Source organism: Onychomys torridus, chromosome 23 (assembly GCF_903995425.1).
Source record: "Onychomys torridus chromosome 23, mOncTor1.1, whole genome shotgun sequence".
NCBI classification, from domain to species: domain Eukaryota; kingdom Metazoa; phylum Chordata; class Mammalia; order Rodentia; family Cricetidae; genus Onychomys; species Onychomys torridus.
The window spans coordinates 51,037,839-51,062,628 of NC_050465.1; the positions used below are offsets into that span (position 1 = coordinate 51,037,839).

Sequence of the window (24,790 nt, forward strand, 5' to 3'; positions counted from 1 at the left end):
TCTGAAGAGTAAACTCTATTGGCAAGATTGGTTCCCCAGTAAGATACTGTTTTGAAAACTGACTTTAACGGTGCTTGTTATAGATTTCTCCTATCCTGCACCTGACTCACTACCTCAAGGTCATTTAGGAATGGAAAGTGACGATAACTCTTCCTCACCTTCTACCATCAACAATGCAGCTTCTTTCTGTCTTTGAGATGGGTCATGAGTTTGACTTATAGCGTTTCTTCAAATCCCCCAGCTAGAAAACCCTCAATATTACACTACAAAGTTGGATCGGAACTTTGAAGCTACACTGCACAGCTTTTATTTCACTACTTACTTAGTAACATCAACTGAGTTACCTAATCTTTCTGTGGCTCAGTTTTCGCTTCCTTGAATGTTGATTTTTTTTTTTCATCTTAATGCATTGTTGCACTTAATATAACCCTGGATATGTAACACACATTTGAAAACTTCTATACCTTCACCATCAAACTCATTGCTAGAAAATGAGTATCAATCCGTTCGTAGCTGAGATAAGCCTTTTTCTGAAAATTCCACCTCTGCTAGTCTTACTTTATAATTTCCCATTATAAGAATTGTTTATCTTTCAAGGATGAACAATATACCAGGTGTTAACTCCTTCAGAACTTGTTATTAATTATTCTCTCCTCAAATAACCGCAACATTGTCTTGTTTTATAACTTTCTTGCCCATCAGTATGTCATGCTAAAATACTGTCAGTACAGCAAGTATAAAAGACAGTTTGCCCTTCCCTAGTATGTTGTGGGGGAACCCACCCCCACTTTTCCCCCAGGGTATTCTTGAGAAGACAGGGATAAGAGATATTAGGTAGAAAGTTAGAGGGGGAGAGAATCAGATAGAAAAGAGAATGGCCTCAGAAGGGCCTGGATCAATATCCACCAGCCCCTTCTGTATCTTTTAAAGGGTCTTTTATAAGAAGACCAAAGGGTGGAGCAAACAATCTCCCCCTAGCACAGCCAAGTGCAGACCCTTCCAGTCACCTGGTAACCACACATGTGGTCAAGCAATCCTCTAATGCAGCCCTGCTGGGTAAAGCAAGCTCAGATATCACTAGGAAATCTTCGTGGGCCTCCACAGTATGTGAAATGAAAACAAAACATTAAATAAACACAGACATTTTGCCTCCTTCCTTCCCCCTCCTCTTTCTTTTGTGACACAGTCTTACCAGTGTATCATGTCTCTGTGGCTGGCTGTGAGCTTCTTAGGTAGAACAGAATGGTCTTAACTTGTGGCAGTCCTCCTGCCTCTACTCCTGAGTGATAGAACTCTGGGCATGTGCCACTACAAAGTTCCCTATAAAATTGATCAGTTTTATTATAGAATACAGAAACTTAGGCTCTTTGAAATTTAGAACCAAACATGTTGAAAACCCATGTCTGCAAACAACTTATATGGAAGTATTTGTAGCAACTAAATTCACAGTTGTCAGAAAGTAAAAGCAACTGAAATGCCCTTCTGTAAAGAGGCACATTGGTCCTTATGCTCACAGAAAAGCACTAGAGAAACCAGGAATGTTAAACACACAGGGTTGTCTCTTCAAAGGGAGATATGTATAACCTGTTTTCTACCCAGAAGGCTGGGGAATGGATGTGATTAATAGCCTGGTGACCTCTATGTGGACATGCTGTACCTGCTCCCCCAAACCCTTGTCTTGATCTTGTCTGTCAATCTATACTGATGTCTTTCCCAGGACCCTTATCATGAACTTGTTTATCTTCATCCCACTTTCTCAGTTAATCTATAGAACCTGTCTTTATGGAGGATGTCACTTGTACTTTACAAGAGTTTTGATGTAGTCATGTCTTTTTATGCACATGGGATTGAGTTAATTATCTCAGAGAAACTTTTTCCAAGTTGTGCTGTATTTAAATATGCCTAAAATACATCACTTGAGGTCAAACTCTCAACGTTTGAACAACCTGCAGCTACAGAGTTGTGTTAAACCAAGCTGCCTTCTTATTTCTCATAGATCAATGCTCTGCTTGTTTTGGTGACTGCAAAGACCCTCAAGTCCTTCAGTGGACACAATGGAATCATGTTCAATAATACAAGGAAATGAGCTATCAAGATACTAAAAATGGGAGAAAATTCACACACACACACACACACACACACACACACACACACACACACACAAATGTGAAACAGCCTGTCTGAAAAAGCCACATATTGTGTGATATTCTGGGGACAGCAAAAACTCTTCAGGCAGTAAAAAGATCAATGGTTGCCATGGGTGGGAAGAGGGGAGGAAAGAGAAATGAATAGACTGAGCATAGGAGAATGTGAGCAAGTGAAACTGTAATATGTGCTACTGTAATGATTGATGTGTGGCATTATTGGGAAATATATATATATAAAACTGGGCTATACAAATGGTCAGCACTACTATAAACTATGGATTTAGTTAATAATAATGTACCAATATTGGTTAATAAATATTAAAGATCATACCACAATAATGTACAGTGTCAATAATAGGAAGAACAGTGAGTGGAGGGCAAAGGACTACAAGGGAACTTGGCAGTATCTGTTCATATTTGTTTATTAGCTTGAAACTTCTCTAACATATAAAGCCTAGTGATATTTTTAAATCCGGAAGGTTTATATAAATCTCTTTATAACAGTGCTCAAAGTAGAGTTTCATTGAATTTCTAGAAGAAAGTATATATGGACAGTACAGGAATCTCAGGGTTACTTTTGAATTCTTCTAATGGACACTATTTTTGTCTATGTATTGTCTCTTGTTGGCAGCATCCTTTCTGACCATCTACTAAAGTTGATGTCTCCCACAATTTCAAATCAAGCCCCTCTTTCCATTTCCATATATTAACCCAGATCTCATCTTCTGTCATGGTTTCAGTGACTTGCTATATAAAACTAACTACAAAATTGGTCTTTCTACCATGTTACCTCTTCTGAAGTCTGTATGTACTTGTCTAGCTCACTCCTGGTGGCCATCATTGGAATTTCCAATGAAGAATTAAGAATAACTCATGAATGCTCCTACACACACACACACACACACACACACACACACACACACACACACACATAGCCTCCTCCTTGCCAATTTTTTTTTCTTTTTAAATGAAGTCACCATGTATTCAGTTGTCCAAAACTTCAAGATTTGACTGGTACTTTCTGATGTGAGCATAGACAAGACATTATTAACATCTTGTCATCCCTGGAGACTTTGACAGTTTTCTGCTTTTGTGGGGTATATACCTAGCAGATAGTGGGTAAGAGCCAAACTCATCTAGTTAAAGCCTTAAGTCTCTGCCACTGCTTTTTTTTTTCTTTCCTAGCCACTTGGCCATCAAGTCCTATTCCCTCTATCTTGTAACTTTAGTATCATGACATTAACTTGGGCTTTCATAAAATACTTTTCTTGCTCCCTTCCTAACTCTGTTCACATCAACCACACACAAATGACAATTTTACTTTACTAACAGGAAGTTTCTTTCCAACAACCAATACCTGCCTGGATTGCCTTCCTTGTCCTTCTGTTCATAACTGAACCTGTGCTTATGTTTGCTATAAAACTCTGCTCTGCGTGTGACTGTCTTCTCTTCAACACTGGGAGCCTTTTGTGAATAGGAGTCAACTTAAAAACAGTTCCTGGTATATAAATATACTTAATAAATATTCATTGAATGCATTTTATCTAGTCTCTATCTTAGTCTGTTTTAAGATCTATATTTTTCCTGGGTGTGCATTTCTATAATCCCAGCGCTTTGAAGGATGAGGCAGGGGGATATCTGAGAGTTTGAGGACTACGTGGGCTCCCTAGCAAGACACTATCTAAAGTGAAATATCTATTTTGAGGTCCTTATTAAAATATAATCTTCAAGAAAGAAAATGAAAAGTTTATTTCTGGGTCTTAAAGATCACTATGTAGCACAGCGTTTTCTCCACATGGGCTCTGCATGTTGTCAGAGAATATCAAGTCCCATCTCTTAAGATAAAGGCCTAAAATCTGACATGTCATTTCATGTGGTATAATCAGATCTCTGTTCAAATGGGGGTATGACTACTTTTTTTGTTGTTGTTGTTTGGTTTGTTTTCATTTTGATTTGTTTTAATCATTGGCAGGTAGATAAATCTACAACACTGGTTTTATAGTCAGCTTGTGTCACCCCACCTCACCTCACCCCCACTTGTCTCAGTGTTAGATAATACTTGTTAAAGGAACACAGCTATAATTTATGGAGGCATTTGATACACGGGGAAAAATGGCAGCTATCACCGAAGTGAACAAGACCACCAAACTGCCTGTTAATAAACCATGCTTCTCCACGTGATCCAAACGTCGCCTCTTAACTTGCAGCTAGATGAAGCCTACCCTGGTTAGTCTGTTCCAACCCTGCTTCGGTGAATCAAGCCAGGCTGACTTATTCGCGCTACCAGTACGAAACCAATTCTCACGCAGGAAAACTTCTCAGTTCCCTCTCACTTGCCAAGCCTGCCTCCTGCCCTGATTTCTCATTTTCTAGTCACTTCCCCTTGCATTCTTCCTGCTCAACCCGAGAGGGACTGCTGACCTCTTTGCAAGAGGTGCGAATGATGCCACCAAGTTAGTGACTGCTCTGCGGCTCTCCAAAGCTCCTCCTCCCCACAGAGGTCGACAGTCCTTGGGACGCAGAGGTTGGGAAGCAGGGCAAGGAGACACTCGCGGGGTGCAACTCCGAGAGGAGCAAGCAGAACCCTGGGTGCCGAGGAGGCCGCGCGGGGGACCGGCGTGCCCGTGCCATGCGGAGCGTGGACTCCCGCGGCCACCCCGCAGCAGCTGCAGCCCCGGCCCCCGGCTCTGCTCCGCGGCTGGGCCGCCCGGCGCGGGCCGCTGTCCACAGTGGGAGGTGCTGAAAGCAGGGCGCGGGGGCGGCGGGCCGGCCGGCTGCTCCGAGCGCCCCCCTCCGCGGCGCGCCGCTCCTCCGGCCCTCCCCTCCTCCATCAGCCATGTTCCGCGCGCGGGGAGGGCTGGGGGAAGGGGCGAGAGCCGGGGGCCGGCGGCGAGGAGAGCCGCCTCTGCCTCGGGGAAGGAGGGGATGAGAGCTGGGGGGAGCAGCGCGACGAGGAGGAGGCGGCGGCGGCGGCGGCGGCCGGCGAGGAGCCCGCGCTGGGTTCTGCGGTAGGGCTCCCGGGAGCCACCATCATGGTGAAGAGGAAGAGCTCCGAGGGCCAGGAGCAGGACGGCGGCCGCGGCATCCCGCTGCCCATCCAGACCTTCCTGTGGCGGCAAACCAGGTGAGGGGCGCCGGGCTGGGGGCGCTCGGGGTGGGGGGGGGGGGTCGCCGGGTCGTCGCCACCGCAACCAGCACCGTGCCACCACCGAGGCCGCGCCGCAGCCTGCAGCTAGCAACGTCCCTGGGGTGGAAAGCGAGCCCTCTTGCACCCACTTTAAAGCACGCATTTGAAAAAAAAAAAAAAGAAAAAGAAAAAGAAAAGAAAAAAAAATCTCACTGAAGTTTGACAACAAGCAGATTGGCAGTTTTCGGATAAATATCTACATTATCGAGGGGGTGAGAGGGCAGAGAGAGCCTGGGCAGAGGGGGCGGGGAGCTAGGAAGGGAATTGGGACTGGTTCCGCTCTCCTCCAATTTCCCCCTCCATCTCTTGCTCTAATCCCTGCCTGGTGACCTGTTGTTTTCTAGTGTGTTTGACATATCGGCTGTGCCCACTTGTTAACCATATTTGCTCGGATTCCGCCAGCGTCGTCTTCATGATGGAGCCCCTGAGCAGAATGATTTTTGATAGATTTATCTCACCTGGCCGGACCTGACGCCCGTGCCATAAACAGTAAAGGGCTTTCTTGTTATTTTTTGAGAATGAGTACATGTGAAAATAGATGCTGGGAATTTTGAACCATATCTGTGCTCATTTTTCAGTTTTTAAGATAACTGCACGCATGGGGAATGCACCACTTCTGACCATTGAAGGTTCGGAGTCCGATTCAAAAATAAGAGTGGTAATAGAAAAATTATAAAGAGCCATGTCTCTTTTCATGTGTGTAATTAACGTGTAAAAGCAAATGTCGTCAGCTGTCCAACCGCTGCTCATTAAGAAGCTATAAGGAAACACGAAATTTGAGTTTCATATCGCCATGCCCTGTTTATTGAAAATATAGTATAAAGATGCTTTAAAAATAGGTTTGCTCATGATTGTAACAAAAACCTTTACTAATTTTTCAGTGCATTTTTGAGGCCTAAGCTGGGGAAGCAATATGAAGCCTCTTGTGTGGTATGTGATTCTCACCATTTAATGATTATTTCCATATCCTGTGTGATAATTTAAGCCAAGGGAAAGACGGAATCATATGAAAATCCCCAAGTTAGTTCAATTGACAAATATTAGTGAGCATTTGCCATGTACCAGGCACAGTTCTACTGTTGGGATAGGGTGAAAACATAAACAAAACACCGTGTCTACATCCTAGCATGAGGCAGAAAAGCCACAGGTGAATACATAAAATACATAATAAGATAGATGGTGATAAGTGCCATGGAGAAAAGTAACAAGACATATTAGTAAAACTATGGTAGGGGGTTTATTTCATAGGCAGTGGGTGGATACAGCTTAATTACTAGTGTGATGCTTGGGCAGACACAGGAGCTGAAGGAAGGAATCCCATCCTGAGAGGAGAGCTGAGTGAACTACAAAGGATCTAGCACCGAGTGGAAATAAGCTTGAGCAATGAGAGCGATTGAGGGGCAGCAGAAGAGAAGACAGAGAGAGAGTAGATCTAGGCCTAGGGGAGCCTTTTAGGGAAGACTGAAAAGTCAAATCATTAATCAGCAAAGCAGACTGAAATTTATGGGCTGGTTATTCATGCAAGGAATGGCTGTGGAGTACATAAATAACTTAAGAAGCAATTGTATACGTGTTTGTCTTGCACACCTTCTACAGGTCTGAAAGCGAACGGTCTAAAATCATCGTGAAAGTAGTGCTATTAGTATTTATAAAGAAGGAAGCGAACTTGTCCTGTGGTTCTAAAGGAATCCCATGGCCTTATAAGACCTGTTTTGCAAACTGAGAAAATAAGACACGAGATCATGACGCAAAAGTGAAATGGATCTTAACAGCTCTGCAAATGGACTTAGACCATGTACAGTATAAGAGAAACAGTAGAAAGCTGTACAGTCCCATGCTGCCACACATATTTGTACATGGCTGTGTGGATGATCTTCCAGGACTTCCGATGTGTAAGATCCACAAATTAAGGTGCAAGTCAAACACACAGGTGCACACACAGGCACACACATATACACACACATACACAAACATAGGCACAGGCGCATGGAGGCTTGGCTTTATTGGATTATCACAAAGATACTTTCAAACTTGCCTTCCTTGTCAATATTAGTGTACAATCTTGTATCTGAATCATTATAACAACTTTAAATCTTCAAGCCCTTTCTTTAGCTTAAAATAACCACCATTATTCTCTGTTCTTGGTAAAGATATCTCTGATGTTTCTAAGGTACTCACAAAATATCAAATAGTTAGGTTTCATTCGTAGATAAGTAGGCAAGTGGGGAATGATGTAAATCAATGTCAATGTAAGATACAACTTCGGAGTTTCATGTAGCCAGAAGTTTCTCTGGTCCCACCAGGCCCTGGCAGTGCCATAGCCCACTTATAAAGTAATCACTCAGAAGCTTATATTAACTATAACTGCTTGGCCATTAGCTCAGGCTTATTGCTGACTAGCTCTTACACTTAAATTAATTCATAATTCTTACTTTCGTTACAACCCTCTATAAGACAATTGCACAAATATATTGACCGATTAGGGCACTTAAGCATGAATCATGTTCAAAGAATTTAAATCTGCATCAAGTTTGTTCTAATAGATGGTTGGTACCTTATGCAGACATTCTCTACCCTTAACAAAGAAACCAAAACAAAGGAAAACTTGTGTAGGTCAAACTTGCTTGTTGTAATTTTGTTTACTCTTCAAACGCCTATTTGACAATGCTAGATAACTTGATAAAACACAAGGCAAAGATGGCTCATTTGACTGTTGTCAAATGGGCATGAAACCTTTTTTCCCTTTCTGGTTTAGTTAAAGAATCCCTTTGTTGCATCCTTGCTTTGAAGATTGAGTCAATGGCTCCAAATCAGATTTCTTGAAACAACCTTGTATTTCGGTGGTTAACACCTGTTGAGCACACTGACATAAATTCTGTTCCTTAAGACATTTTCACAAAGCACATCTCATTTTGCTCTAGAGCTGTGACAACTACTGTGGATACTCAGCATCATTTTTATAAAATATTATAATATAATATAATATAATATAATATGGTTAATATAATTTATATAATATAGTTAATGTAATATAATATAATAACCTTAACAGCAAATGGGTTGCTATGTGAAGAAGCTTACTTTAACAGAAATAAAAATAAAGATCACATGCCAGGCAGTGGTGGCACATTCCTTTAATCCTAGCACTTGGGAGGCAGAGGCAGGCGAATCTCTGTGAGTTCGAGGCCAGCCTGATCTACATACAGAGTAAGTTCCAGGACAGCCAGGACTACACAGAGAAAACCTGTCTTGAAAACCAAAACAGCAGCAAGAACAACAAAACCAAAATAAAACAGAAACAAAAACAAGCAGAACAACAAAAGCCCAGGTCATTTCAGACCATATATACCATATCCTTTGGGTCCAAAGCCTGTAAAGTGGCCATTATCAACAACCTATGGCCGAATGACTGCAGGTCAGTGTACACTTGGCCAGAGTAGGAATGACCCTTTCCCCCCCAAAAAAGACAACGCTCTGTGATTATCTTTTAGGATGTGTAGTATGTTAGCGTTAATTTTGAATAGTCTCCAATTCTTTATTTTGTATGCTTCCTACAACTGAACTCTGCAGTCCTTTGAACGAGTGTTGGTAGAAAACAAACTGCATGGCCTCTCGCCGGCCCTTTCTGAAGCCATCCAGAGCATTTCCAGATGGGAGCTGGTGCAGGCCGCCCTCCCTCATGTTCTCCACTGCACTGCCACCCTGCTATCAAACAGGAACAAACTAGGTGGGTGCTGCAGCATTGCTGAATTGTACTGCCCTTTATGTGCAATGTATACAAGAACATGTGTTAAGTAGTTACTATCCCAGGCACTTTGCATACGTTATCTTATGTAAGTATCATAGCATTTCCTTCCTACCAATACCATCAGCATTGCCATTTTGCAAAGGGGACCACGCTTCCTTGTTTTTAACTTTGTGTCTATGAATGGACTCCCTATGTAAATGTTAAAATAACATCAGGTGAGTAGAGATTCTGACCCAGCCTGCAATTTACCATTTATCCTTCCAATGCCTAATGCAACTGTGCTCATGAACTTGGCATATTCTCCTAAGGCAGTGGTTCTCGACCTTTCTAATGCAACCATTTGCTGCAGTTTCTCATGTTATGGTGACCCGCCACCATACAATTATTTACATGCATACTTCATAACTGTAATTATGATTCTGTTATGGATTGTAATGCAAATATTTTTTTTTTGGAAATGGGTTTGCCAGGGTGGTTGGCTCTTGACCCACAGGTTGAGAATCACTATCCTAAAGCGTTTCCTCAGCTTCACTGTATTATCTTAAAGTTGGTTTTCTCTTCTAGTAATGTGTCCTAGCCATTTCATCTATGTTAGAGTACTCACCTTTCATCTACTTCTCTCCCTTTGTGTCTCTGCTTTGATGTTACAGGTACCTTTCCAGGTCAGGTCTAAAATAGAATAGTTTTTTATCTTCACTGTCTATGCTTGTCTTCATGGTAAGACAGGCCTGTTTGGGAAAACATTTAGGAATCTGCCTGATGAAAATCCTAGCCTGTAAGAAAGTGGCAATGAGCCTTATAAATACTGATTGCTCGAAGTTTGGAGGTTGATAGTGTCTCCTGGGAAATGGAGTTAAAGAGAAAAGATGAGATGTTCTTCCAGACAAAAGGGTCATATCCGTTATTCTGGTCAGAGAATTTCCCTTCACCTGGCTGTGTGGTTGTCCCATGCAGGCCACCAGGATAAGCTGGGTGTTGCTGAGACAAAGCTTCTTCATACCCTGCACTGGATGCTTCTAGAGGCCCCACAGGACTGCAACAGCGATCAGTTTGGGGGTACAGACCGAGGCTCCAGCTGGGGGGGGCGGCAGCAGTGCTTTCATCCACCAGATCGAGAACCAGGGTTCTCCAGGGCAGCCTTGCCGAAGCAGCTCCAATGATGAGGAGGAGAACAACAGAAGGAAGATCTTCCAGAACTCCATGGCTACGGTGGAGCTCTTTGTGTTTCTGTTTGCCCCTCTTGTGCACAGGATAAAGGTAAGGAGGAAGCTAATTGTTAGGTGTGGGGTGGGATGGAAGTGAGGGAGAGTGGCCTTCAAAGAATGCTTCCGTATTTGTTTGACCATGTCTTTGCATGGCCTTGCAAAGACATGGGAACTTCTAGTTCTGCCTTAAACACTAATTTTAATTAAAAAACTCGAGTCTCCATATATCCTTTATCTACTCAAAAATTTTCAGTGTGCTGCTGTTGTTGTTGTTGTGGTGGTGGTGGTTGATTTTTACTCTTTTGGGGTGGGCACCACCCAGCTCCCAAACAAATTCACACACAGAGGCTTACTATTACTTATGAATATTCTGCCTTAGTTTGGCTTCGTTTCTAGTCAGCTTTTCTTAACTTTACCCAGCTGTATTTTTGCCTCTGGGCCTTTCCCATTCTCTCGCTTCTGTAAATCTTACTCTTACTCTCTTGTTTGCTATGTAGCTGGGTCACTGGACCCTGGAGTCCTCCTCTTCTCTGGCTCCTTGGTCTCAGTCCCTTCTTCCTAGATTTCTCCTTCTGTATCTTCTCTCTGCCTGCCAGCCCCGCCTATCCTTTCTCCTGCCTTGCTATTGGCCACTCAGTTCTTGATTAGGCCATCAGATGTTTTAGACAGGCACAGTAACACAGCTTCACAGAGTTAAACAAATGCAACATAAACAAAAATAACACACCTTAAAATAATATTCTACTACAGTGTGCTTACATACAATGCTCCCAAATTAAATGTGTTATATACATTCAAATGTGATCTATGACTTAAATTCTTTTCTTGGTTTATTAGCTGTTAGCTTCTACTCATCACCTCAGGATCCACGTTTGGGAGTTGTAGGAGCCATTCTGTGAAAGTGTTCTTGCTGTTTGCTCTGCATACCTCTCCATCCTTTCTTCCTTACATGGCCCTTTCACATTCAATTTCAGTGTCATCAATTCCATGAAGGTTTTTTTTGGACCTTCTCCATGTAGATACAGTTGTCAGCTTCTCTCAATTTCCATAGGCCTTTGCAGCCACCTGTATTATAACTACAGGATCTGGGGCAGAAGCTTCAATTTTTACGTGCCAAGACTTTTTGACAGTAATATAAAGCAATTGAATTTTTATTTTAAAATATTTCAAATGCATAAAATAGGAAACACAGGCTTGTATATTATAGTGAGTATGGTAACTTTCTAGATGCATGAGCCTAGTTATATAAATTTGTCTCATATCTCATTTGCATAAAATCATGGAAGCCTCCAACACTGTTAAATATTTGTGAGGACATGCATATTATATTCTATTTCAGTACCAAGATAAGAGATAAGAAACTATTCATATGCTTAGGTATTCTTCAGTATTATAATCCTAATGCATAGCTATGCCAGTCAGCATTGAATATATGAAGGTGTATGGAACCATTAACCATTAACAATTACTATGAAGGAGGGGACTAGTATCAACTTCAGTTTTCTTTTATAAAAAAAGCATTATTCATTTAACACACTAAATGTTTTAATGCCATTCAATCAAACTTCTTTAAAAGCTTTAACTTTCAACTACTAAAAGTCTTTTAGAGGAGTCACTGAAGGGAAAGCATTTATTCAGCTGAGACGATCCATTTGCCTATGAGACCTGTAGGTTCTGGCACCTGCTCACCCTTCATGTCCAGGCTCATCCTCAAACTCCATAAACCAGTCTTATGTTCAGGTCTTTGAACTATTTTTCTTCTCTACTTGAAACACTTACTCCTGCCCTCTACCTTCACAGTCTCACGTGGCCATGTATTTCTTGTCAATTTAGGCACTGTCTGATGTCAGCACATAGGAAAGTTCATTCACTACTCTTCACCACTAGTATTCACCCTGTGTTTTTCCTTAGCAACATTTACTACCAGGAATTATCATCGGTGTCGGAGAACATCTTTAGTGCCCATTACTCTTACTTGAGCAGATTCTAAATGAAGGGATGCTGTTTTCCTATGTCACAACTATATTTCTAGTGTCCAGATGAGGGCATGGCTCTCAATAAATGTTTTGTTACTGACTCACTGAGAAAACCCAAGATGTTATCAGGAACAGATCCCAAACCAGCCATTGTATGTGAATACATAGTCCTTAAACACGAAGAAGACAAAGGATATGGTTCTCTAAAAGCAGCCCATAGAGATGTCCATGTGTCAACAAATAACATCTGAATTGGAAAAATAGGTGATCCCAGAATAGCTATGATATTATTTGGAAGACATGGCTGAGAGTTCAAGGTCTGAAAACCAATGACATTACATTTTGAGTTCAGTGCCTGGAAATGGCTACTGTGTGACATTAATTTTTATCAAGTATAAGTTGGACGTAAGAACGAATTTGAGAGCATTCTGAGGATTAAACCAGTAATAGTGTTCAACCTAGAACATAGAAAGACATATTAAAAAGGCATTTTGTTTGAATGTCAGTATTTTATTGCTACTAATATTCTGTATTATTAGAAGAGAAGTACTAACTTCTCTTTCAGTAGTATGATAGCATTGGAATGCTTCCTGGAAGCCTTCCAAATTTTAGAAGTCGCTTGGCAATGGAGCACTTACTAAGGAGTCAGTATATAAGGACACTGTTAGTGACAAAAACATTGTAAATAATTGTTATTAGTTATATTGCTAGAATAATTATTATATTATCATTTTCATTCCTGTTTTGTTCTAGATACTATAAAATATAATTATTGAATCAATAAATATGCCTTTAAAGCTTTCTCTGATTGAGAGTGGTATAGGGTTTTTTTCTAAGTCACTGAGGACATAAGATCTATAGATTAGTATTTCTTGGCTTTGCCACTGTTGGCATTTGGGACCCAATAATCCTTTTTTGGACACTACCCCATGAGTTGTAGAATATTTAATGCTATCTTGATCATCTACCTGCTAGGTGTTGGTCAAATTCTTTCCTTCCTAAGTTATAACAACCACAGATAACGCCAGAGGTCACCAAATGCCCCCAGTTCTATGGGTGGAATAGAAGTGGACTTGGCTGGGAACAGTCCCCTAAGACTTTCCATTTGCTTATTAGTCATGGGACTGTGTTAAGATCTGTTTTCCTCCCCTGGCCTTTCTGCCCCTTACCAGTACTATTGCTACCCTTTGCTCTTCAAACCCCAGCCCAAATCAAGACGAAAAGTTGTCTCTTCATTCTCTGTCTGAGAGGTCTGCATGTTGCTGGAGAATTCACACAGCCATCCCAGGGGGGCTCCTACAAAGCCATAGTCTCCTGACCTAGTGGGCTGGCCATGTAGCATCAAGTCCTCTCTCAGCACTTACTCAGACACGTGCTCCTTCACATTGGGTGACAGGGATGTCAAAGTTTAGATAGGCACAAGGCTTCTTCCATACTCCCCATCCCCTTCAGCCTCCAGCCCCTTTACTTGATTCTATTCCATGCCTTACTGCTTTAATTTGCATTACTTGAAATTTTCCCATCCACCCACAGAGGGGGTTGTATCTTTGTTTCCATTTTCCCAGACATGCAGCTGACGTTCAAAGCTGGATATCCGAGCAGTTAATAGCTGAACAAAAATTCCAGCCCAATGCCATCAGGTTTCCCAAGTCTTCCCAAGCTTTTGTGCTGGAGCAGTTTTCCAGTCAGGTCATCAATAACTAATGTTGGACTTAATCTTGTTTTGCAGTCTTCATTGCGTGAAACTTCAGCCATGTTTGAAATTGACACTGTGACTTCTTGTTGTAAGATTCTCTTGCCTGGATGGCCCCAGTGGCTGCTGTTTTCCTTGTATCCCTAGCTACAGGAGCTACAGCTTTCCTTGAGGATCCCCTCCCACTGGTCTGAGGCATCTGTGGTCTATAAGCTGAGGTCTCCTAATTCTGCCTCTTCAAGCCAGTTTCCTTCTTGCTTCAAGGTGAATTTCAATTTAGTGATCCAAGTAGAGAAAGCATGGGCATTTTTGTTTTCTCTGGACTGACCCTATGGTCTGCTTTTCACATTGTTAACTTTTGAATTACTTTTGCTTTTTCCCTCACTCCTGACATACCCCAGGAATCACTGAGTACTACCCACTTTACCTTGCAAATATTTCTCAAATTTATCACATCTTCTCCATGCCTATTGATAGCCTTAACCTTACCGAAGCCTTTAGCATCTGTTACTTGAGCCTCTTACTTTCTAACTGGATTTGGTTTCCTGGTTTGTCTCTCATAAAATCCATTGTCAACACCAAAGTCTCACTATGTTGAACATATGTAAAATGATTTGTTGGTTTGTGTTCATGCTGAGTGTTAAAGTCCTGGACTGGTATCCTGGACCCTCTGTGATGCATATACCTCTCTATGAGCTGTAGATGTTTAGCCATTTATTTCAAGGCCTTTCTTTTGAAGGTCCTGCTGCCTGGAATAGTAGGATTATGATTACATCATCTACCCCTTTGCCTAGGAAACATCTGTTAGAATTTTACACAAAATTTATATTTGCTCATCTCTATCTCAATAATATTGTAGGGACATGTTTATTGTTGTAATTAACTTATTTATTGTAATCTTTTTCTAAGTCTTTCTCATACTTGTTTGTGAATGGTTAGAAGATTGAAATTATAGTTGCATCTGTGGAAGAGAAAACAGTATCTGTATTTAGAAAATAATATTTGAAGAATGAATTAATTCATAAATTAGAAGTTATCTAAGTTACTCATTCATTTTAAGGACATATACATTGCCTATTTTTCTATCTTTTTAATTATAATTCATTCCAATATTTCACCTAAATGACTCATCTGAATATTGTCAAATATATCATTAATTTTATACTTAATGTAATCAGTGAAAACAAGATATGTTTTTTAAAGTACAGAGTCTCATATTGGCACTTATTCTGTGAAGGAATATTTCTTGGGTGCCTACTATCTGTGAGGCACTATTTAAAATCTTAGAGAAACAGCAGGAGATAAAGCAAAGTGCATGACTGCAAATGGATTTGAACAAAATCCATGTGTGAAGTATACAGTTTTGTTTAAATGCTAGTTGCTCAGTGAAGTCTGTGCAGCTCAGTGACCAGTGAATACAATTTCTCAGCACTAACATAGGAATGAGACCTGATGGAATAGATAGAAGCACACAAAAGATAGAGAAACAGATTCTGCCCATGTTTACATCTGCTTTCTTCTCAGGAATCTTTAAGTCTTCCTTCTCAACCATTTAAGTGATTTTTAAAAAGTGTTCTCCAGAGACCAAGCTCCTGGTTGTGTGTGTACATCACATACATAGAGTACCCCTGAAGGAGAATAATTAGGGTGGCAGGACCTATACAATCTGACAACTTAAGAACCCTTTGAAAATAACACACTAACGTAAGAGGAAGCCATAGGTACAGCAGGTGTTAAAAAATGAAATGTGAACAAGGCATTCCACCATAGAGAATAGGTTTGGAAAAAGCCAACTCATGCTTCAGGGATGGGTCCTGGTCCCACTGCTAGTGGCCCCACAAAAGACAAAGCTACACAACTGTCACCCAGATGCAGAGGGCCTAGGTTGGTCCCATTTTTGGCTCCCTAGCTGTCATCCTTGTTCAGCCTTGATGGAGAAGGCAGGAGCATGGTCCTGCCACAGTTTGATGCTTTGTGGATTCCCAAGGGAGACCTTACCCCATCTGAATAGCGAGGGAGGAAGAATGAATGAGGGGTAGAAGGGAAGTAGGGGGAGGGAACTGGAGGAGAGGAGGGAGGGGAAACTGTGGTTGGTATGTAAAATAAAACAGAGAAAAAAATGAAGAGTGACTGAATTGAGATGCTATTGTCTGGAGAAAGTAGAAATATGTCCGCTTAACCAATGAGGACACATTGATGGTCAGGAGGGAGGCCTCAGAGAAAGTCTAGCTTGTCTTCAGAAATGTCCCCTTTTATTCAGTTGAAGATATAACAAATACAACCAAATGATTGCAGTAACTATCAGTGAGTGTCAAGTATCACACTGATAAAGACCAGGATGTTAAAGACCAGGATTTTAGTAAAAGACTTGAGTATTTCCTGATGTCATTTCCACTGGAATTTTTAAGTTGCTTCCTCTCCCCTCCCCTATCTCCTCATCCCCTCCCCTTCTTCCTCCTCCTCATTATCATTATTATTACTGTTATTTTTGGGGGGTTTTCAGACTCATGATGTAGACTAAGCTGGTCTTGATTTCCCAGGCAACCAATCATGACCTTGAACTTCTAACTCTCCTGCCTCCACCTCATGCTTTAGCTTCTGCTACAATTTTGTTTATGTTGAGATTATATATGAGAAACATGGAAATGAAACAGGTTGAATTTGTAACTAAGAAATCATTAAAACCAGGTCAACTGAGGTTTGGCTCCCTTTATCTAATGGTGATTCTCTGCATGCCAGGTACCATGTCTGCCATCCATTTCAAGGCCACTAGACCTCTCTAGCTGCCCTCTTAATTTTCTACTGTTTAATGTCAAGTGGTATCTCAGCCTTCTCAGGCCATGCTTTTAAAATCACATCACCTACTCCATCTCATTCTGTTCATCTTTATCAATGGCAGAGCCCCAAATCCCAGGCTCATTCCTTCCTCATAAACTACTACCAGTCAATTAACAAATTCTGTAACTGTATCTCCAAAATGCATCCAGAATTGTAATTTTGTTCTCTGCTAGCATTCCAATCTAATCACTTTTCATATAAGTGATAACATTAGCCTGACAGATTGTCTCTTATTTCAAATTTCCCTTTCTCAAACCATTCTCAATGACTTGATTTGAGTTATTAAGCATATATTCTCTGCTACTCAAAACCTGGTGCCTCCTTTCTTCCAAATCCTGCTGAAATCTGTGTTCTATCAGGCAATTTTCTCTCACCCTTAACAGCTTTCCTGATCGTGTATTTTTCCATTCTCTTTACTCTAGATATACAGTTCATTCTTTGATTCTTGACCCACTAGGCAAAATTAGGAACTATGCACGGCTGGTGCCTCTTGTGGAATACCTTTCTTTGTGACACCTGTGTGGAAACTCCGTCATGTCACTTAGGTCTTTACTCAGAAGTCACCTTTCCTGCGCTCCCTGGACTGCCTGTTTTAAGAAGCCAGCCTGCTGTATCACTCTACCTACTTTATTCCTGTGCTCTGTGAGCAAGGGCTTCTGTATGCTTTATTCCCTGATATAGACAGGAACCTAGAATAGCACCAGGTTCATAGCACATAATGTACAAATATGTGAATTAAATGTGGAATGAATTTCAAGAAGTACTTTGTAAACTGTTGTCCTACTTCTACGGGGAACCCAAGAGGCTTTTCCTTTGTGGGCCCCTGTATGGTTCTCTTACTAATGGATCCAGGATTCTGCTGTGCAAGAGATCCCTGAGGAGATGCAACACACTATTCTACTCTTCCCAGAGGGGAACCAAGGATAGACCAAGTCCAACTTGGTGAACCAATGAGCTTTTATTGGGGTTCCTAGCAGAAGTGTGGGTGAGTGGTTACTTATAGAAACAGGGGTGCCTCAAAGCAGCTTCATCACCAATATGGGTGATAACTCCGGAAGGCTGCACATCTGGCTCTCTCCGCTCAATTTTTGCACAGATGGGCAGGTCTGAGAAACCGCTCAGCTTCTCTGGATTAGAGTCCCCTTCCCCAGATGCCGTTTACTGCTTCTACTGAGGGGAGAGGAGCCTTTGGAGAATCTTGCCCTTTTCCACTCTCCTAGACATGCTTGCTTTTTTTTTTTTTAATGGTTTTCCAAGACAGGGTTTCTCCGTGTAGCTTTGCATCTTTCCTGGAACTCACTCTGTAGCCCAGGCTGGCCTCGAACTCACAGAGATCCGCCTGGCTCTGCCTCCCGAGTGCTGGGATTAAAGGCGTGTGCCACCACCACTTCCTGGCATGCTATGTCTTTTTTACCTCCAGAATCTCATGAGTGTTCCCTTCTCTCCTAGTTGGCATGTTTCACTTCAAAGGAATCTGTGTACAACAGATCTCAACCCAGTCTTTAGCTTTATGGAAGAGCCAGTGTGTTGGTTAGGTTTAAATGTCAACTTTCTACAATCTAAAGGCACTTAAGGAAAAAAAAAGATTCAGCTGGTGAAGTGTCTGGATCAAGTTAGCTTTGGGCATGTCTGTGGGAGAATTGTCTTGATGGTTCAATGATGGAAGAAGACCCAGCCTATGGTGGGCAGTACCATTTTCCATCAAGGCATCCTGAACTATGTAAAACAGGAGGAAGCAAGCAAGCAAGGGTGTGTTTATCCTCTTTGCTCTTGACTGTGGAAGTGATGTGACAGCTACTTCTAGTTCCTTCCTTGACTTTCCATCAGTAAGGGACAAAAAACCTTTTCCTCTCCTGGGTTGCTTTTGGGTTGGGTTATTTGTTACATAACACAACAGAATTGAAACATGGATTCCCCAAGTCTAACAATGTGAATTTATCTGGGGATTTTAAAAGGAGTTTGTTTATTTTAGGTGCATGCACCTGAGTGTATGTATGTGCACCATATAGGTGGAAACCAAGAGAGGGTGTCACATCCACTGGAATTGGGTTTTCAGGCTGGTTATGAGCCACCGGAGAAGGGCGCTGGAAACTAGACTCTGGTCCTCTAAAAGAGCAGTGCGTGCTTTTAAGCAACCAGTCATCTCTCCAGCCCTTCATCTGGGAATTTTGCCAATGCCCTTTAGCTGAAGGTTTCTTATTATCCAGCGAACTTACTCTCCATTTGCTGAATTGCTTTTCTTCTTCCAGCTTTCCAGTCCCTCTTAGGAATCTCCTAGCTCAGTGCTAGACTATGGCTACAGAAGAGGGTCCTTGGGGAACCTAAGAAAAATCTCACCGGGTTTCTAATTTAATGGGTCTGAATATGAGAGCAAGATGAGACTCGAGCCTCCTCTGTGCTTTAAAGTTTCCCAAAGTGGTTGCAATAACAGAAGCGAGAGCTTCAAAATAGTGTCCCAAGTGAATTCCTGGGTCTCAGATGTGTTTACTAATCTGTGTTCATATTCCCTGCTTCCATGTTCACTTTTTGGATGAGCTGAAATGTTTAAGATGTGATCTTATGACAAGTTTGAACGCTATAATATGAGGTTGTATTTTCAAATACTTAAGCCTGTCAATACGATGCAATAATGATGCGTAGAATGTGTTTCTGGAAGGGGCTTTGAATTACAAATAAACTGTACGGGCATGGGTTGTAAAACCAGTCAAATTTAACACATATTTATTGAGTATCTTTGTGCACACAATTCCCTATCTGTGTGAAGTGCGGAGATGCAGGAAAGGGGAATTCTTCAACTAGCCCTTGCTGTGAAGAATTAGGATTGTCAAGAGAACATTATGATATCAGTCACTATAAAGAATCAAAACATATTTACCCAATTCCATGAAACAAAGGAAGAGAGAAGCATTGGAGACTGGGACTCAAAGTATCCAGGCTCTGAGGATTTTGCCTTCTGAGGGAAAAATAAGGACAATTACATAATCAAGAGGGATGGCACTTTAACCAAGCATGAGGAGATCTGCCAAGCCTATGAAAATAAACAGATCTCTCTCACTGTGAACTAAACAATGATTTATGTATCCCATGATTTTTCCAAAGCTACATTTGATTAATTTCTCATTTTCCATAAAGCAGGTCACTGTAATTTCCATCCTGATTGTAGTATTAACAGGATCATTGGTTTACCCAGAAACACTCATCTGAGTGTTTGCTAGGGCAAGTCCCTCTGAAAATGGTCTGTGGAAGATGATGAATTCCCTGATACAAACCAGTTACTGAGCGTACATCTTCTCTGTCCCCAGGAATCCGACCTCACCTTCCGACTGGCCAGTGGGCTGGTTATATGGCAGCCTATGTGGGAGCACAGACAACCAGAAGTCTCCGGCTTTACTGCTCTGGTGAAGCCCATCAGGAGCATCATTACAGGTTTGTGATTCCAGGGCTCAGGCAGGTTCCCTCACAGTAGGTATTGTGGTAGGATGGTTTTCTTTTAAGAGGGTAATACAAAGCAAATCTCTCTGGCAAGCTATCTGGGTGGCCTAGGTAGGAGGCATATTCATGTGGGACCCATATGTTTTTGGGTAATCATCTAACTCTACTGTGTTTTTGTTTCCAAATCTGGGAATTAAAGTATTAATACTTGCTTGTAGAATTGGTGTGAGGAATAAATTGTGTGTGTGTGTGTGTGTGTGTGTGTGTGTGTGTGTGTGTGTATTCAGAAGAATACCTGTCATATAGTAAGAGATCATTATTATTATAGTTATTATTGAATCATGGTTACAGTGGATGAAGTAGAGGGTCCTTGGAGATCTCTTCATAGCATTTTATTGTAATCAAAGTATTTTACTTAAAGAACTGGAATTGTGTGGTGAGTTAGTGCTATGGTTGAATTGATTTGTGGGAGTAGCCCAGCATGATAAATTTATAAGTGTACAATAGGCTTATATTTCACTGTAAGTACATCTCTTGGTATATGTGCATTTCATGGATGCAACTCAACTATACAACTTAACTCCAGAATGTGTATTTCTATTCATGTAAAATAGAGATGCTACAGCACCTTATCTGGCTTCTTGATAAATGTAAATGAGAAAGTGCATAAAGCCCTTGTTTGGGAGTAAATGCTTAATAAATTCTGTTCTTCTATCCTCAGTCCTACTTTTAGTGTCAATAATAAATAAATTAGATAGAAAATCTATAGAAAAAATATATGCTATAATCATATGTATACGCATCCGTGGAGAAGGTTTCCTTAGTTTGTACATTTTAGAGGCTGACAGTGGAGGATTGTATATGTAAAGGGGTTCTATAAAATGGAAGAAAACTATAAACAAATTCTTCCATTCTTTTCCTCTATAATCAAACACAACTTTCTAAGTATTTGATATATTAAGGAATCATTGCAGCTATCGAGTTCCTTATTAGTCATGTGTTTGAAAAGATTATTATTGTTGTGGCAAATAGAGTCATTCAAAGGAAATTGATTTTTTTCACATAATAAAAAGTACATGAGTCTCACTATATATATATATACACATATATATAATTAATTTTTGAAAGATAGATTCAAGAGTGATATCACAGTTTTAAATATCAAGGAACTAAATAAGTATAGGTGTTATAGTTGTGAATCTGCTTCAGATTCTATGTATAGAATGAGGTTAATTAATCTGGATTCAAACAACTGGAGACAGAATGTAGGATCAGTGCAAGATTATTTTAAAAAAACAACTAAAAGTAACAGAAATAAGGCTGAGAGTAAAATATGTACAGGTATAAAAATGTTAGCTAAGTGTGTGTCATACCTTCATGATACTTTAAGGAAATACATTTTTTAAAAAGTTTTGCTGTAGTTCTCCTCTGCAAATGGGATCACCCCTTCACAGTTAGATGTCTGACCCCCTGAAGCTTACCCTGGAGCCTTGTATGTGCTCAGCATGTTCTCTACCACCAATTTATGTAACTCCAGCCCCATCTCTCTCACTTTGATTCATACATAGAAGGTCATTTAACATGTTTTTTAAAATGTCTAAGAAACTTTGACCCTCCAAGACAGCCCCATGGATGGTTTACCTCCCTCTCCTTTGGTTTCTGGAAAACACAGAGGGTTGGTTTCTTTCTCCTGTACCTGATGCCTGGGACTTGAAATGATGCTCAATATCTGAAGGGAATTTGGATGTGACCTGGATGACATGGCTAGGGATAACAATCCCACAATGGGACCTTCACGGTAACTTGGATTTTCACTACCCAGCCAAGGCAGACACTGCTACCACAGCCACCCAGCTACCTAATCCTAAAGTACAGATGTAGTCTATTTGAATCTTACCACAGGACCAGTCTAACCTGGTGACCGAAACATGAATGCGGAGTCACAAAGACTAGCTTGGAATCTTCCAACTAATGTCAAGGTTAAACTTCCCATTGCCTGAGTTTTTCATCTATAAATACAGCAATAGAATAAGGTGAACAAAAAGAGTCAATTAGTTTACAGGACTAGGTATGCAGTAAAGGTGGGATAAACAGCCTATACCTGTTTTTTATTATTACCAACTTCTAAACCTCATCCCTGTAAGTCTGAATAAAGAGATAAACATATACATTGAAAACTGAGAGATGCTTATTTTTATTGACTGTTTGATTTCAGTTACATGACACATGATGCAGTGCTTTCTTTCAAGGTGATGATGTTATATGAAACTGTTCTTATTTGGAAATGACGTGAACCTATGAGATAAAAATAAACTTGTGATCTTATATAATTGGTGATGGATCTTCCTATGATCTTTGTAGCCAAGAGAAGCTCTCCTGTCAACAGTCAGAGGAGTCAGACCTGTGAGTCACCAAATCAAGACACAAAACAGCAAGGCGAGGTCAGTTTGTGATAACATAATAAGAGGGGCAGGGGGGACTCTCTGAGCAACACGTCGTAAGGGATCAAACATGAATTTGAGATTCATACTCTCCACTCAAAACCCTCTCCTCCATCCTGTACATGCAGCTTTTCTCAGGCTGAGGTCTTCTGTCAATCATGTGTAAAAATTAATATTAAGCATCTTCCAATGATATAGAGGTGTTAGAACAAAACAGTATGAGTATTGTATCTCAGCCATTATTAAGTAGGTTTTATTTTATCTCGATGGCTAACATGTAACAATAAATATTCGTTGTCATTCATCTCACTTACAAAAAGTGTTATTTGATCTCTCTTCGCTTCCCATTCAACCAGTGGAAAGTAAAACCTGATGTCTTCCATTGAAATTTGTTTCTCTTTCTAATTGACATTTTATTCTCAGGAATAGCATTATCTTCCAAGCTAAACTCCAAGCTGGAGGCGTTGGTGTGTTGATACATCTACCATACTCTGAGCAATTGCTTACACTGGGATTAATAACCTTATTTAAGTTTTTCTTTTTTTTCACATTTAATGTCTTTGTGATGGCCATTGGTTGCTCACAGTCTCGCTGCCTGGTGGTATCTTGACAAGGCAATCATTCTTGTGCCACCTGAGTTTGGTCATGGGCAATATCAACATTTGCAGCATCAGGGTCAGTGACTGAGAAGAATGTCAGAGGAAGAGTGGGCAGTCTTAAGAAACAATGCTTTTATGAACTAATAGCCCCACAAAGGGGAAATTATTCCTTGGAAAACCTCAAATATCAACTCCAAGTTGACTATTCCAAAATGAAGAAATCTTAAGACTACTACACTGGTGTGTTTCACTTCTCTCCTTCCACACATACACAAAATGAATACTTAACCCAGATTATACCTAAAATCACTCTTCCAAACTAACATGTGATTTCAGCTTTCCATTGATAAGAAGCACAAGTCTTAAGTGCTTTATTTTTCTTAGTGGTATATGACATAATGGAGTGTCTTTAAGTGATGGCACATTAAATATAACGGACTATGTGGAGCTTGGTTTGTACTGCCTGGATCTTCTGTTGTGATTTCTTGCAGTGCCTTGTGTTTCTCACTGTGTTGCTCATGCGTGCTGGTTATTTCATTTACATGATGAAAATATAATAACATGATTGCAGACTTGACCTTCCTAATCGGACTTTGTATCTGAAAAGCCTTTCTGGCTTAAACAAATATGCAATTGAATAATGTCTGACTAGCCTTCCTAATGCACCCTTTATTCATTAACTCACTTCCTTGAAGTTACTGCATGCAAGGTGTTACCCTTTTGTCATGGCTTCTCCTTAGGAGCCTGAAGCCCAAATTCCCCTTTGATGATTAGTACTCCCACCACCCGACACCATGTTTCCTGACTGACTTTCTCTGTGGTCACACCTTCAGCTGTCATACCACCTGCATACAGCTCATGCTCACTTAGCCTGAGTTTCTGCTCAGCCTACTTCTTCTAAAACAAATGCTCTTTCTCCTCCTGTTAAACAACCAGGATTCATGCTTACAATCCCAGCTGCTCAGAACACTGCGGCAGGAGGATTGCAGCTGAACAGCTGTGGTAGATATCTCAGGGTTTGTTTGCTTAAGAAGTTAATCTATGATACCTACAGAAAACACTTCCCATGACCTGAGCAGAATTGCATTTGTCAGCTCAATGGAATTAAAATAAGTTACTCAATAAAATGAATTGTTGAGTGCACACTTGCAGATAAAGGTCCCCAAAGCCAATAGAAAAGTGTGTTATACTCATTTTTCCATGAATGCTGGAAAACTTACATCCTCAGGTTCTGACTTGAGTCTGATAACTTCCTGCTAGACTGACACGAGGCTGAGCCTCACACCCCTGTTCTGCCCTCCTCGGTGCTAGCATGTCTATGCTGAATTGTGGGAGTCACAACTCTACTGCAGACGCTGGACATAGAGGGATCAAGGAAACAATGAAGGGCAAGATGAACAAAACCTATGAAATACATAAGCCTCACGCTTGGAATGGTACCAGTGCTGTCTATTTCCATTGCCTTTTAGACAAAGGCAAAACTCTAGATCTAGGATTGCTTTGGCTCTGCAAAGAAACCCTTTA

General features: G+C 40.9%; 1 protein-coding gene across 1 annotated transcript in view; it reads left to right on the forward strand.

Annotated features, from left to right (window-relative positions):
• Positions 1-5,035: 5,035 nt before the first annotated feature.
• Positions 5,036-24,790, forward strand: part of Unc80 (unc-80 homolog, NALCN channel complex subunit) — a 183,769-nt gene continuing 164,014 nt past the window's right edge. Inside the window, 7 exon segments of the mRNA XM_036172708.1 lie at positions 5,036-5,271; positions 6,216-6,264; positions 8,905-9,061; positions 10,037-10,161; positions 10,163-10,339; positions 20,097-20,220; positions 22,588-22,667. Coding sequence (XP_036028601.1) covers positions 5,180-5,271; positions 6,216-6,264; positions 8,905-9,061; positions 10,037-10,161; positions 10,163-10,339; positions 20,097-20,220; positions 22,588-22,667 — 804 coding nt within the window. The 5' untranslated portion in view covers positions 5,036-5,179.